The 16,780-nt window shown below is 40.2% G+C and overlaps 1 protein-coding gene across 2 annotated transcripts in view; it reads left to right on the forward strand.

Annotated features, from left to right (window-relative positions):
* Positions 1-16,780, forward strand: part of ARHGAP28 (Rho GTPase activating protein 28) — a 194,043-nt gene that overhangs the window by 139,427 nt on the left and 37,836 nt on the right. For both annotated transcript variants that reach the window (XM_011957810.1, XM_011957811.1), the window contains 5 exons: positions 4,747-4,831; positions 7,193-7,335; positions 9,712-9,877; positions 9,986-10,077; positions 12,453-12,530. In XM_011957810.1, the coding sequence (XP_011813200.1) occupies positions 4,747-4,831; positions 7,193-7,335; positions 9,712-9,877; positions 9,986-10,077; positions 12,453-12,530 (564 nt within the window). The remainder of the gene's footprint in view (positions 1-4,746; positions 4,832-7,192; positions 7,336-9,711; positions 9,878-9,985; positions 10,078-12,452; positions 12,531-16,780) is intronic.

Raw genomic sequence — 16,780 nt, forward strand, 5'->3', positions numbered from 1 at the left:
CCACCACACCCAGCTAATTTTTTTTTGTATTTTTAGTAGAGATGAGGTTTCACCATGTTAGCCAGGATGGTCTCGATCTCCTGACCTCGTGATCTGCCCGCCTCGGCCTCCCAAAGTGCTGGGATTACAGGCGTGAGCCATCGCGCCTGTAGAATTTGATTCACTACTATTTTAGTATTTTAACCGCCGTTCTAGTAAATGGGATTAGTCTATACATACAATTTATTAAAATTTGTTTACAGGGTTATTCTAATCTTTGTACAATATGTTGAAAACTCTGGGTTCTTTTCAGTACCTTAGAGTCATTTACTGAACTATGATATAAACATATATAAATCTACACATATTTATAATTTGTATATATTTCTGATATATTTAATAATTTGTTTATGAAACCTCCAAAGCCTGGTGTCATTGTAGGCATAAAGCTTTGTTTAATTTTTTTTTTTTTTTTAATGGAGTTTTGCTCTTGTCACCCAGGCTGGAGTGCAATGGCGTGATCTCAGCACACTGCAACCTCTGCCTCCTGGGTTCAAGCGATTGTCCTTCCTCAGCCTCCTGAGTAGCTGGGATTACAGGTGCCCACCACCACAACCGCCTAATTTTTTTGTATTTTTAGTAGAGACAGGGTTTCACCATGTTTGTCAGACTAGTCTTGAACTCCTGACCTCAGGTGATCCACTGGCCTCGGCATCCCAAAGTGCTGGGATTACAGGCGTGAGCTACTGCGCCTGGCTTGTTTATTTTTATTTTATTTTATTTTATCTTTTTGAGACGGAGTCTTGCTCTATCACCCAGTCTGGAATGCAGTGGTGCGATCTTGGCTCACTGCAACCTCTGCCTCCCAGATTCAAGCCATTCTCCTGCCTTGGCCTCCCAAGTAGCTGGGACTACAGGCGCACGCCACCATGCATGGTTAATTTTTGTATTTTTAATAGAGACTGGGTTTCATCATATTAGCCAGGCTGGTCTCAAACTCCTGACCTCATGATCCACCTGCCTTGGCCTCCCAAAGTGCTGGAATTACAGGTGTGAGCCACCACTCTGGGCCTGTTTAATTTTTTAATGGATGTAATTTAAGGGTTAGATTATTTTCTATCCCAATTTGTATGAATTTTGGTAATGTATATTTGCTTTAGCAAGATATACAATTTATTTCAAATTTCAAGGTATGTTATAAATTTATTGTGTGTGTGTATACACACACATATACATGCACACACATACACAAATATTTATTTACATTATAATTTTTAAATTATCTGTGATGGTAAATATTATTCATTTTTGTTTCTAAAATGTGTGTGTTATATCTTAATCAGACTATAAATAGTTGCCCATATCAGCAATATATTTTAAATTAATAAATTTTATTGTTATTTATTTATTTATTTTTGAGAGAAAGTCTTGCTGTATTACCCAGGCTGGAGTGCAGTGGCGTGATCATGGCTCACTGCAGCCTTGAACAACTGGGTTCAAGCTGTCCGCCTACTTCCGCTTCCCCAGTAACTGGGATTACGGGTGTGCACCACCATGCCCAGCTAAATTTTTTTTTTTTAAAATAGAGATGAGATCTTGCTATATTGCCCAGGCAGAACTTTATTTTTTAGAGCAGTTTAGGTTCACAGCAAAATTGAGCAGAAAAGTACAGCAATTTCCCGTATCTCACCATTCCTATGTGTGCCTAATCTTTCCAGCAGCAATATTTTTAAACAAATAACTAACTTTATTTAATTGTGCCTGTTTTTTCCTATTGCAGTAATTTATTTAAACCTTATTTTTTTACATTCTGTCTTGGCTCTACTTGGGTAATTTTTTCTCATCTCTTAGAGTATGAAGATATTTCACTTAATTTTAGTCATTTGCATTACAGTTAAGAATCTCTGCATAATATTTTGGCTATTCTCATGGATATTTGGTATTTAATGTTCTCATGGTCTTGATATTTAGGTAATAATTTCAGATGTGAATTATATTTTAATTCAAGACATCATCAGAATACCTTTAAATTCATGTTGAATAGATTTTGCAAGTGTTTAAAATGTATTGCATATTTGTCAGTGAATGTGGCTTCCTTAAGTTGGTCTCTGGGGAATTTGACAGCATTTGCAAGTTGTGGATTTGTCTGTTCGGATCTTGGTTGCAGAACAAGAAGATGAGGAGCCTTACTGTCTTTACTGAATCAAGCACATGTACTTTAGTACATGGCGTCATATACCACAGAAACTCAAACCATGAGCAAAACCCAAACCGCCAGTCAGAAACATATTTTGAGTCAATGAAATTTTAAGTAGTGAACAGAGCATTGAAAATGTTTTGTATGGTCTTTATTGAATATGGAGGACATACCAGATAACGTTAGTCAAAGTCTAGTTATAAGAGGAAACTATAGCAAATAGTACCAGGCTCCTACAATTTAAAATTAAACATAAGAACCCCTCATACTCTACTTTCCAGTCCAAGCTTGGTGTAACTAGGGCAGCAGAGCAACTTTCAGCAGAGGGAAAGCACCCATTGTGATTCTGTCACATTCCTTAGCAGTGAAAGCCCTGGCGAGAAACATGTGGTTGAGCACATTAGGGAAACGGTGAGCTCAGTTATGAACAAGCTGGGAAGGTTGCTTTAAATGGGGGTGGTCTTTATATTTAAAATACATTAAAATCACTAGTACAAATAAAAAAACAATGCTAGTTGTAATATGATCCTTAATGAGGAACGGATGTTTTAAAATAATGCATGTCAAACATCTAGCCTTCCTGCTCAATCTACATCCCAACTCAGGTACCAATTACTGGCTGCCACTGTTCCTTCATCTCCACCATGAATCATTCTCCGGCTGTAACACAAGGATGCACATTTGTGTGTCTTGCTCTGTTTTGTTTCTAACCCTGAGGATTCTAAGTCTCAACTCCTTGACCTGGCTTTCAAAAGCTTCCATGATTTGCACTGACTCTTCTGATTAATTTATTTCTTGTGTTTTTCTAATACCATGACTCGACTCCTGGTACCCCAGTCTCTTCATGATCCCCGGTGCTGAAATGCTTCAGATATTTCCATGCCTGAAATTTCTGCTTCCATCTCCATCTGGCCTGAATGCTTCTGCCTGTCTCCTCTGCCTTTGGAAGGCCTTTTCATTATTCCTTAAGTTCCAGCTCAAGTCCAACCACCTCATCAGTGGAAACCTTCTGGGCAGCACCTCTTCCCTCTCAGTCGCTCTCCAATAACATTTGCAGCTGGGATTACAGAAATTAGTTCTTAACACTGGCTTGATTGTCTTTTCCTCATGCTTTGTAAGTGTTACTCTGTTCTTCTCATTGTAAGTAGCTCAAGAGCAGGGATTATGACTCAAATTTCTGCTTCCCCCAAGAAAGTCCCACAACGATTTACATTACAAAGAGCAGGCACTCATTCAGTACAATTAACTGGCTAGGGGCCAGTTAAACCGTCAGAGAAAATTAAGAAAATGACATTCAATAGGTTTAAGTATCCCAAACCATCCGTTTCAAGGCCTAAATAAATAAAAAAGTCTTATCAATTTTCAAGAGTCTTCTCGCCCATAGGTAAGTTATTTCAAAGTCTGACAAAGCATTTCTTTGTTGGAAAACTTAAGGAAAGAGAAAAGTTGTCTACATCTCTTTAAGGATTTGAGTGTGTGGGTAATCTTTATTCCATAGTGTTACTTGTAGGGCCATCAAAGATCTGCCAGACAATGAAGTTGCATGACCCTAGACCTTTTTTCAGTTTGTCATTCTTCCACCAATTATAGTAATTGGGCATCTATGTTTTAATAATTGGGCATCTATTCATGTGCCATTTACACAATTATAATTGTATCAACTTTTTTGAAATAAAATAGGAATAAAAGGAGATCATGAGGCTCAGAATTCAAGACTCCTTTGTGCAACTTGTAGTACCTGATAAAAAGACCTTTCATGAAGCAGGTGTTCAGTTATTGCTAAATAAATACAAGAATTAAAAAAAAATCAGGCTCTAGGGGAAAACATTTTATGTGTGAATAGCATATAAAATATTCTTGATGGAGTAGCAGATTTCACTATCACATATTCACAGATAACTCTCCCATGTTAAAATTTGTAAGATTTACATGTAAATTGTTTTGATAGGATTTGTGTGTAAATTTTTGCTGATACCCATCCAGACATAGGCAGTAGCTTGCTTCACAGGCCTTTACAAGGATAGCTGCTCAACTTGTGATCATACTGCAGGGGAGTTCAGTGCTCTGGCAGGATTTCAATTTAAAAAGTACGAAATTAATTAAGAGGGGAAATTGAATCAGAAAAGATACCTAATATTTTGTTAGTTACTATCACTCTGTATTTTGCTGGGAGGAAATTAATATGTTAATGTTATATTAACATAATATAATTAATATAAGTAAGACAAAAATGCACGAAGGTTCATTAACAAATGATATTATAATTATCAAATTATGTGACATCAGGCATCATAATTTCTACATCTTAGCAAAGGTATAAGCAGCAAATCTTTAAGAGCTAGGAAAGCACAGTTATATGGATCTTACATTGTTCCCTTTTGTGAAACCTGTGTAAGCTCACACATCCAAACTGAATGCAGAAACAGGAAATCAGATGCAGGCCCTTTATGAAACCAAGAATGGCTTTTTTTGTGAAAATAACTGTTGTATACTGCAGAACATAAGTCAGGCTGAAATGTGGGGTGGACTGTATTTATGGTAAAATGTATTCATCTTCGTTTGCTTAGCAGGCTATACTTGAGACCATTCCAGATCTCCCACTTCATTCCAATGGGTCACCGGAGCCGGGACAGCCAGTTCAGAATGCAGTCAGTGGTGAGTGGCATGCCTCCCATTGAACGTCAGCTGTGTCTTCTCGCTTTTGTTCTGGCACTCAGTGCAGTTAGCAGTGAATTTCTAAAAGCAAAGTGTAAGTGTGCTTTTCTCCCTGTTGTGATTCTGTCACTTCTAGCACTCACTCCTCCCACCCAACTCCAAACAACGCCATTCTGTCACACAAGACAAAATTAATTGAGCCAGATTGGAAGCAGAATGTTTCCCCCTTCACGACCACCTCATCGTGTAGAAAGTCCTCATGTGGGTAGTGTCTTTGCTTTAAAGGCTCTTTCCCGAGTGATGTGGTCTGCTCCACCATTTCAGGTAGGCCAGGAAGTAGGCCACTTCTGAGGAGCTCTACTTTCTGCTCAGGCATACGCAGCACCAGAGCAGCCTGCCCTGACAAGGCTGCTGGAGAGGCTTTTATCTGTACCTCTTCCACTTGAGAGGTGGGCTCCCTAGATGGGCTCCGTATGGAATCTCAGATCCTCCTTGTAGGAAATAGGCCCCTTTTGGCCATACTTTTGTGATTTCTCAGTTTTTCCCAAAATATGTGCATTCTTTTTGTGAATGATGGAGCCTGTACTTCTTTCAGCATTGGCTTCAAAAATCAAAGATGTTGAGGTGATGAGAATGTTCTAAAATTGATCATGGTGATGGTCGTACCACTCTGAATATGCTAAAAACTATTGGCAGGTATACTTTAAATGGGTGAATTGGATGGCATGTGAAGTGTATCTCAATAAGGCTGATAAGAAAAAATAAAAATAAAGAAGGGACTTGCCAGACATTCGTATTCTACATCATTCTATTTGTTGCCATACTGTGACTTAGTTGAAATCATGCCACTAAAAGCTAGCCGTCTACGTGGAGTGGTCCTGTGGTTTGGAGCATTGGCCTGTTTAATTGCTGCTCTCCAAAGAGACTCTTCATAGATCCGCAGGTAGTTAGAGTTCTATCTGTTTATCTTCCTCTATTTTGAATGCAAGCCCCTGTATAACAAGAAAACATTGTAGCTCTCCCTTTGCCATTTTCTTTATTTTATTTTATTTTATTTTATTTTTTTGAAACAAGAGTTTCGCTCTTGTCACTCAGGCTGGGGTGAAGTGGTGTAATCTCAGCCCACTGTAGCCTCTGCCTGCCGAGTTCAAGTGATTCTCCTGCCTCAGCCTCTCGAGTAACTGGAAATACAGGTGCCTACCACCACGCCTGGCTAATTTTTGTAATTTTAGTAGAGACAGGGTTTCTCCACGTTGGCCAGGCTGTTCTCAAATTCCTGACCTCAGGTGATCTGCCCACCTCGGCCTCCCAGAGTGCTGGGATTATAGGCGTGAGTCACTGTGCCTGGCCTCCCTTTGCTGTTTTCTAAGTTCTCGCTGCGCTCATTTATTATTGTGTTTTTAATTAGCATCACTATTCAGAATTTTTATATCTGTTGACTTACAAATTTCTCCACCTAATTTTAATGTAAAATTAACTAAGTTTTCTTTAATTCTGCCTTTTGTTCCTTTTGTTATACTTGGTAGTCCCCTAGTCAGTGCCTACAGCAGAGGGCAAAAGAGAATGAGTTCTTTTTATGATAAAATAATTATTTACTTTGCATGTGAACAGTTTTTCCAGGCAGTGAAACCAGATGACAAGCTGAAATCAGGTTAGGATTGCTCAAATGATTTATGGATTCACTTATTTTTGCTCAATGAATCTTTTGTCTTAATTTTCTAATTAGTTTGAGAAAAATGTTTTTAAGGGGTACTACTTATCACCCATTCAGCTTTTGCTCAATGTATATCATTACAAGATCAGGTAACCAATATTAAATAACAAATTCCAATTAATTCACCTAAACAGATTATCTATGAAATACAAATGGAATTTGAACAAACCTTAGGAGGCAGATACTCCATAGGTGAGGGGAGAAACAAGAGGAGTCAAAGTAGAGAGGAATTCTAGCAGATTCCACCCTTTCTTCCTCTGCTTTAAGCTTCTGCTTACCCGTAACTGTGGCATTGGGTCTAGATGAGCTTAATTTTAATATCATAAGAATATATATAAATACCCCATTTTGGACTTTCTTGTAATAATCTTCAGCAACTTTCATGAGACGTGCAAATCTAAAATTTAAAAAACTCAGATTAAATTGTTTGGGCAATGATGATAAAAATATGTCCATATGGAGGTCTGTGATGTGACATTGTTGTTGAACTGAATTCCTCAGGGTGAGTCTGCTGCTTTTCCTTGCATATAAACACTATAACGTGCTTGTGGATTCACTTGTAAATATTTTGAATTTATTTTATAGCAAATAGTATTGATTGATTAAATGGCATATTAAATAGTCTATATTCTTTGTTTTGTCTTTAGATGATGATTATCTAGAAAAGAACATTCCACCAGAGGCTGAAGAGCTGTCATTTGAAGTGTCTTATTCAGAAATGGTTACAGAGGCTCTAAAAAGAAATAAACTTAAGAAATCAGAGATTAAGAAAGAAGACCATGTTTTAACTGTAAGCAAAACCTTTCATGATTATTCCAGGAACTTCCTGTGACTTCACAGGACAAAACTAAGATTTCTTTTTTTAAATATCTCTGTGTGTGCGCAAGGGGTTTTGGGAGGCCAGGCCTCACACTGTTCATACTACCATTTCGGGTGTTATTTGGGCACCACTGGTTGTGTAGTGCACAGCCTGCCCGGCTGTACCTGGCGTTGCTGTGTTGAGGAAAAGTTGTGAGACCGTAGGCTTGAATACTATTTTACAAATGAAATAGGATTCTCCCTGGCTTGTGAGTTTTCTTGCACTTTACATTCTTACTTTACTTATACATCAATGCAGACCCTACCTTTACACACTTGTGCCTCTATAAGCCACATATCAGAAGAGGGAACTGCAAAAAGTCACAGTCATAAGAGGAAGTGAGAGCTCACGGAACAGACAGTAAAAACACATCAAAACCAATTCAAGAACTTCTATTATTACACGATGGGCAAAGAGAGCTATATACTTTGTTACCCCAAAGTCTCATTATTTATATCCAGAATGTTATATCCAGGACGCCTAATAGAGAACTATGTAACATTGGTCTATTTGCCATTCAACCAATGCATGTGTGAGAAGTTTATCATGTGGAGTCCTGAATACTCCGTGCTGTTTAGGGTTGGAGGCGTGATGAGCAGGGCCCAGGCAGTTTCAGAGCTAAAAAACTGAGTCATCCAGAAACAGGCTTTTTGTACCAGGTGACTTGAACCGTTCCCAAGCAGCCATCCCATGACAGAGGAGAGGAAGAAGAAGGGAAGAACTCTAGGACTCACCGAGTGCCTTCTACAGGCCTGACACTGAACTAGGTATTCTATTAATAATGTAAAGTGGACCCTAGTGACTATTCCCATTTTACAGCTGAGGGAACTGAGGCCCAGAGAGGCTAAGTAACACGTCCAAAGCCCGCAGCTAGTGGGAAGCAGAAATAGGATTTGAAGCTAAGTGTGTCCAACTTCAAAACCCTTCCTGGTGCCTAAGCAGTCTCCAGGTTAGAGGGCAACGTGTGGTGGTCTAGGGAGAAGAGAAAAGCCTGCAGGACTCTGGTTTTGGGGGAGCCCCTCCTTATCTTAAAGAGAGGCACCCGAGAGAGGATGCTGGCCTCGACATCTCCTCATCGAAGCTAGCTCCTTCTGAGGTTTGGCTCTTCCCATGAAGAACTTTGCATAGGATTTAGCACATAGTAGTTGGTCAATAAATGATTGCAATTTTTGTTTCTATTGTTGTTATGTATTACTGATATATGAGGACTTCGCCTCAAAAAGAAGGTAAACTAGCTAAGCGTTTAATAGCACAAGGCATGCCCCAAACCACATCCTACATTTTGTTTTATTTTTAAATACTTGAGGTTCCAAGGAGTAATTATTGAATGAATAAAGGAATGAATGAATGGGTAGATTCTCTGACTACCCCAAGGAAGCTCCAATTTGGGAAACTGCTTTGGAAAATGTGAACTTAAAGCTTTATAATTTAAATTTAAGTGTTTATAATTTTATCTGTGGGTTTGGTTTTTTTTTTTGGTTTAATTCAGCATTTTTTTCCATACCAGTCTTTCTGAGGGCAAAGTGAACCTGTGGGTATTATAGAAGAACAATCTTTTGCTTCTAAAAGGTCTTGCTGCTTACATTCATCACAGTATTTCTGGATTGCTGGAGGATTTGCTGCTATTGTTGCTTTAGTGTCTTTTGTTTCTTAGTGTGAAAATGGAGACTATGTCAGTCGCATTGTCTTCAAAATCATGGTAGGATTATTTGCACTTTCTCTGTATTTTGCTTTTTTAAGGATTTGGAATCATTTAATTTTTGTGGTAGAATAGCTGTTGTCTCAGCAAGCATATGTAATCCGTTTAAACTGGGAGATTACTGGGCGTTTCCCAAAGTGTGCAGTGTGGGATAGATAAACCTTGATTTAAAGATCGACTGTCCAAGAAGGAAAAAAAACACGTTTGGAGCCTCCTGGGACAAACATGGACATACCATGTTTCCTGGTGTGTGTGTGTCACATGTAATTCCAATTAAGGGCCATGGTGTGTGCATTCCATGTGGTGCCTGACATACATGTTGTCTGACTATATCGGGTGTTCCTTATAAAGAAGGCCGTCTCTGCAGTGGCGATGGCAATGTTATCATATACTTTAGACTGCTGTTTTGCTTCTAATTAGCATAGTGGTGATCTGCAAATGTTCTAAACCACATATTCATATTTCTAGGATGCAGCATGCTCCTTAGAGGTGTATTTGCAAAGAACATGTTCTACTGCGTAGATTTAGAGTGTCCAGGTGGCATTTGAGTGAAGGTATAATAATTTTCCTTTACCAGAAAAAATAAATACCTTCACTGTGTGTTTTAGAAATTTATTGTTCAGAAAACCAGATTTGGCTTAACTGAAGCAGGAGATCTGTCTGCTGAAGACATGAAGAAAATCCGCCATCTCTCTCTGATTGAATTGACTGCCTTTTTTGATGCCTTTGGAATTCAACTGAAAAGAAACAAAACAGAAAAAGTAAAAGGGCGAGGTAACTAAGAAGACTGATTGCTTCTGGCTTTAACACTTTGACACAGTGGAATAAGATAATGCTTTTCTGATTCTTTTTTCTTTCTCCCTTTGCTATCTCACAATGAAGACAGTGGGATTTTTGGAGTTCCGCTTACAGTCCTCCTGGACAGTGACCGAAAGAAAGACCCTGGAGTGAAAGTTCCCCTGGTATTACAAAAAGTGAGTAGCAGGCAAATGAAAGGGGAATTCACAGAGCCTCATGCTTATGATTTGGTACTTTGTAAACCCACAAATAAATTTTCTTTTAGATTTAAAGACACTATTCACCCTATTAGGACCCAGGCCCCTGGTGATTCTCAGCTTTATTCCATGAACCGCGTAACAGCCCATGGCGCCTGGACCAGTTGGCCTTGCCGCATTCTTTTGGAGTCTGTTACGTTTTGTTTGCCCATAACACATCAGGTGATGGACACAGATGTTGTGACCCAGGGCACAAACAGTTACATTTTTTTCCAATAGTTTTTCAAATGTTATTTGCACATATGAATGTGTTTGTGTGTGTATTTGATTATTCTGTCTAGATAAAGATGACCATTAATTATCACCATGCATATATAAACCATACAAATATTTGCTGAGATATAGCATAGGCTGGGTTTTAAAAAAGTGTATATGTGTAATCATTTTATCAATTTTCCAGACCAAGTTTAATAAAATCTAAAAGCCAGCATGTGCCGGTCATTTTCCCGTGTGTCTGGTCAGATAGGATACAGTTAGACAAAGAGAATAATTTGGGTGGAGGGAGGTTTTGAAAGTGGTATTATCTGAACTATAAAATGCTAATGTCTCTGTGACTATTGTTGCTGAATACCTGATGTACTTTTAAGTCACGTTGTTTTATAGCCAACAATTTACACTGGTTTTTACCTAAGTGTGCATTTATTCAACAGTGACATCCAGTGGCACAATTAAAACTCCTAGTCCTTAACACACGTCTTGTTGAATTTTAAATCAAGTTTTTAAATGATAAAAATGATAAATATTGTCTAAGGAAACATACACTTACCTGACACTGATAATCGTACATTACTTGTTTAACTTCCTCTATTTTGTTACCAGTGCGTCAGAATGAGATAATTCTCAAGTCAGGTGACTGATTGGCTGGAGATAGGAGCCAGGAAGATGGCACTCAGGTGGCCAGAGGATGCAAGCAACACCTCTGGACACACGGGCCCTCTGTGGGTGACTTCCCTGGGCAGGGCTGTGCCAGTGCTGTTTATGTAATGTCTTGTCTAGTCAGCACGGAGCAGCCCAAGGAGGCTGGTGTTACCATTGCCCTTTTACTGATGAGGCAGCTGAGGGATAGGAGAGTGAGATAACTTACCCAGGACACACAGTCAGCAAGAGGTGGAGTGGGAACAGGAGCAGGGCATATAGCAAAGTCCAGAGTCCATGGTGACGCTGAGATTTTCTTTCCTTCATTGAGTTAAACCAGCATTTTGTCCTGTATGTGAAGGACAGAGTTTAAAATACTCGTCAAACTCAAAGACGATTCAGCATATGAGTTTATAATACTGTGTAGGTACAAAAATGTAGCATAGAACTTAGCAAATAGAACGTACTCAATAAGTGCTAGTTGAACTAAATCTGGATTTATATCATCTTAGCAACATGTTAGCTGTTATTACTGCTGGATGTTAAGTGTTCCTCACTACGACACCTCAAGATAGTACTCTCCCACTCCTACAAGAGAGGCTTTTCTTACATGTTTCTTCTTCCTAAATATCTATTTGTCTCCGTACCTGAAAGAATTACCTTAGTTCCAGGCACCATCCACCATCATTTCTTGAAAGGAAAAGAGCAGAGACTCTGGATCCCCTTCTTACTGGGTGAACTTGGCCAAGTTATTATCCTTTCCAGACATGCACTGTGAACTGCTTTATTACAGCGAATTTGAACTGTTTTCCTTAGACTCCTTAGCAGTAGAATAGGGGTAACGAGACTACCTACCTCATAGGGTTATTGTGAGGATTAGATGCGTTAATGTAGGTAAAGGACTGAGAATAGGATCTTACACATAATCAATGCATAGTACGTGGTAGTGTTTATTACTTTTTTAACACCCATCAATGTCCTTAGAACTCATGAAAGCTATTAATCTTTACCCCGTCTAAACTCCTTGATCAGACATCTAGAATTCCTACCATTTCTTAGTCAGAGTGATTGCAACCAATGATAGTAGATTTAGAACCTCTTGTTACTGATCAGTCTGCAGAAAGAGTTATAGTAATCAGATCTTAAAAATGGTTAAGAGGCATATGTAATTTTAGAGTGGTTAAGAGCACCAACTTGAGTCGGGGCCATTACTTACGAGGTTGATCTCGGGAAAGTTGTGTAACTACTATAAATCTCTACTTTCTCATTTGCATGTTGGATAATGTTGGCAGCATAGGATGGTTATGAACATTTAACAGCTTTCGAGCGTCAGGCACATATATGCTTGGTCACGTATTGATTCATGTCATCATTGTTACTGTTTTATATGTTTATGATCCCAGAGGCACTTATTCTTGTAATGTATCATTGCTTTCTAGTTTTTTGAGAAAGTTGAGGAATCAGGTCTGGAATCCGAAGGAATTTTTCGACTTTCGGGATGTACTGCTAAAGTCAAGGTACTGAACATTTTGTCTCTTCCTAGGTAGAGTTCTAAGCTAGCTAGACCCCGTTCACATAAGCATCGGGTATCTAGGTCTTTGTTGTTGCTTATTAGATTATCACTTGGTCCTTCCTAGTGTTCCTTGGTACCTGTGGTAACATGTTTGTTCCAGAGTGTTTTCATGATCCAGAATTTTAAAAATCAAGGCAGAAACATTAAAAAACCAAAAACAACAATGAAATAGCACATCAATTCACCATAAAAAACTGCTGCTTGCCTTTAGTTTGGAAAAGTTGAAACGTCTCACCACTGTTTCGGAGGTTAAACACCTTAGTATGCTGTGTTCCTCTCAGCCATAGAATTCACTAAGCCAATGTTATATGAGCCTTTATTTCCATCATTCGTTGGTTTAAACATTCCTTGGCTCTCCCTTTAGTGAAAGCTCTTACAGGAATTTGTAGCAGTGGCTGTATAACCACTAGAATACTCACTCAGCAGTTCCAAAACCCTGTTCCACTTACAGTAATGTTACCATCCACATCTAAAACCAGCTGTTCCATGTGAATCTTGTTCCTTTGCTTTCTTACTTCCATGAGGTGGCCAACTCTACAGTACAATAAAGCAAAGAATCATTAGAAAAGAAAAGCTTTTCTCATAAAAATCCACCAAAACATCCCACTGTGTCTGCGGGTAGGCATCCACCATGGAGAGCTCCTTCCTGCAGTTGGATCACTCCCTGGCTTGCAAATGTGAAAACCTGAGCAGTTTTAAAAGATGGATCCCTGAGCAAACAGTCTTGGGGCAGGGGAAAACAAATGTGGTAATGTTTATCAAAAAGACATTTGTAGAGGCAAAACAGCGTCTCTTCATTAATTCATTTTGGTACATGCTTTGGGAAATTCTATTTGTATCAGTCTCACAGTTTTTATATAGAAGTGTGATGAGAGGTTTTTCTAAGTGGAAACTGAGAATACATAGGCTGTGTCTATTGGATCCTCCAGAAGGCAGATGCTGAGATGGGTGAGGAGCAGAGGAGGGTCATGGCAGTACTGCTTCTGCAGGATGAAAGGAGCAGGAATCAGGATTGGCTGGGGTGAGGCTCCGACCATGATGCAGGTCTGACAATTCCTAATCGTGGAGGAGCTGTGTGCTGGGCAGAATGGGCCAGGCCCTAGTACCCGTGCCTCACACTCCGTCGTGGGCTGGGGCTTCCTGCAGAAAATGTGGCTGAGCCACATCTGGGAGGGGCCTGCAGCTGGGAGAGTCTGCTACCTGGGCTTTTGCACATGAGGGCGAGGTCTTCCGTGAAGGGAGGTCAGAGCACGGCACCAGGACTCAGGGCTCCAGGCATGTTGAGGGGTTACGACTTCCCTGAGAGTGGAGTTGGCTGAATGCTGCACAAGTTCTTGTGGAAGGCAGGGAGAAGCCCAATGGCTCCTTAAGGTTTGTGCTTTCTAAGTTGAATCTGCTTTTTGTCTCCATTTCTCGTGTGTTTGGTTCCTACATACTCTTCTAAACAGATGTATCCTACATGTAAGGATGAAAACCATTACTTATTTTGGTTAAATCTTTGGTTATATCTGCAGAGTCAGAGAACCAAAATGAAAGAAAGAAATTTCCTAAACAGAAACATATTCCATCTCTTGAAACCTCTGTCCATAATTGGGAAACTATTTGCATATATTCTTCCTGCTTCCTCTGTGTGTGTGTGTGTGTGTGTGTGTGTGTGTACACACGCATGCATGGGTGTATAACATGCATAATGGATATGATTTAAATGTCTTGTTTCTAAGTCACCAAAAGGAGAAAACATTACAGGGCATTTCTTTATGTGCAGGATGAAAGTCATAGCAGCAGTTACCTTTCTTTGCCTAATCTTCCACTGAAAAATGCTTCTCAAAGGCTAATCATTATTTCAGAATGTTCTTATAAGCACATGCATTCCTGAACCACATACAGGTCAAGGTCTTTTTTCTCCCCAGTTTTATGTAGTTTCAGCCTATTTATTCCATCACTTATTAGTGGAAAATGTAATCCAGATGTTTTCATGGTTTGAGCCCCAGGAAGGCCAGTGTGAAAGAAATCTGGGCAAGTGAACAGAAACCAGGAAACACTGCAGTTAGAAAGACATTGAAACGTGATGCGTTAAAGGGCTCTTTATTCCTCTCCTTCATTCAAGCTTTTTATTTAAGCTACCTCCTTTTTTGTAATTCATCCACTGAACTACTAAAAACTCCATTATAATTATCCTCGAATTGAACCAAGTCGATGATTCCAGCCCTGTGGTCCGCTAGTGTATCATTACTGTGAACGGTCTGGCCTGGCTTTGTGCTTTAAATGCTTGGGGAGGCTGACAGGGAAGCAGCCCTGGGAGGAAGCTGCTGGTTTTAGCCAAACAGGGAACATGCAGCTGCGGAGCCAAGTCCCAGACTCGAGGCCTCAGCTCATTTGGAACCAATTTAATGCTTTGGTTGGTGTTTGCAATGATTTTCTTTCAAAAATGACAGAAATTTGAGCCAAACACCGGGGAATATATTTTATGGAAAGAGACAGACTGTTTGACATGCGAGTTTTTCTTTTTTGACTAGTTCGAATCATTCCAAGGCTGTTCTAAATGTTTTATAATTACCTCACCTGGCTTATTTAGGCTGGTCATTTGCATTTGTATAAAACTACCTCCAAAATAGAGTCAGCTTGCATTTTTGCTGAAGGGAGTTTTAATGACAAGACTTCTCATCCCTGCCTAGTGCTCTCAGTAACAGGGGTCAGAAAAACAGGGCTTCGGAACCTCTAAGTGCTCCCTGTCTTTGGCAAGGTAAACTCACACCTGGTTGACGTGGTTTCACATTGGTACCACCATAGATAGATCAGCTCCGTTCAGAACCAAAAAACAGACGTTCTTTCTCTCAGCGCTGCTTTATACCAGCCATCCAGACAAGATGACGCGGTATTATTCCCTAAACAGTCACACCGCATACGTGTGGGGTTCCCATAGTAATGACACTGCGGGTTAGAAGAGACCTGAGAGTGGGGGAGGGGCAAGCAGTCAGTGCGGTATTTATTGGGAGCTGTCAGCAGGACCTGCCACTTGTTTTGATCTTGGGAATGTCGTTTGAATGTTCCATTGTACACTGAGAAGCTTGAAGCACAGACCATACCCTAGTCAGTTGCAGAGTCAGGATAAAAGCCTAGAGGATCTGGTTGTAGCACCTGCCCTTGACCCAGGTGCCCTGTTGCCCCTTAGGTGACTGGGCACTACTCACAGGTTAGGATGGCCACATTCTTGATTCAGATAGATTCCTTTGGCAGAGGTATGTGGAAAATGAATTTGAATTCTTCTCCTCTCGCTGGTGCTTCCTGTGCACTTGGAAAACAATGTCCCGTTTGCTTTACTGCCGTGGTACCAGGCGATTGATGGGAAATGCTTACTCTTCCTCCTGTATTTTTCCTATTAACAACACTGCCATCTGCCCATTACAAATCAGATGGAAATCATCTTGGAAAATCATCTCTGATGATTATTTCTCCCTCTGAGTCTCATATTCAATCCGTCACTGATTCTTGAGAATTTTCCCTCCTGGGCATTTCTTAAATGCCTCCTCTCCTTTCTATCCTACAACTGCTTATCCAGATCAGTCCTTAGTTATCCGTCCCTGGAAGTGGTGCCGTGGCCTGATAACTGGGTTCTTTGCCTGTCTCTTGCTTCCACCCACCTGACCTGTGCCAAGCTCCACGCTCCCCCAAATCATTTTCCCATCTGGCTGTCAGAAAAGATGAATTTACCCTTGCCGTTCCTGTGCTTAGAGATGTTCCAGTCTGCCTCTTTGCCTACAGGGTGAAGGCTAGTCCCCTTAGCACTGGCGCTGGCTGCTCTCCAGCCTCATTCCCTGCCCTAGATGCGCCAGCAAGGCTGAATGAACTGGAGCTCCGCAGACACACTGGATCTGCTGGCATTTGTATCACTGCTTGAGCAGGATCCCCTTCGATTTCCTCTCCCCTGTAATCCTCAAGACTTGGCCCTAGCAGCGTTTGACTCCTCTCTTTCCTGGCTGCATAGCACCAATACATGACTTTTCTTACAGCATGTGCACTCTGAATTAGTAATATCAGCTCATGAAATAGTCCCACCCACTAGATTTCAGGACACCACAAGGCAAAGAATGGATCTCATACATCCTCCTCTTTTCAGAGCCCACTCTATCTCTTTCATTCTAGAAGAAACTTTATATTTATGCTTAAGATTTTGTAAAGTGTATTTATCACCAA

The sequence above is a fragment of the Colobus angolensis genome, unplaced genomic scaffold, assembly GCF_000951035.1.
Source record: "Colobus angolensis palliatus isolate OR3802 unplaced genomic scaffold, Cang.pa_1.0 Scaffold45, whole genome shotgun sequence".
NCBI lineage: Eukaryota > Metazoa > Chordata > Mammalia > Primates > Cercopithecidae > Colobus > Colobus angolensis.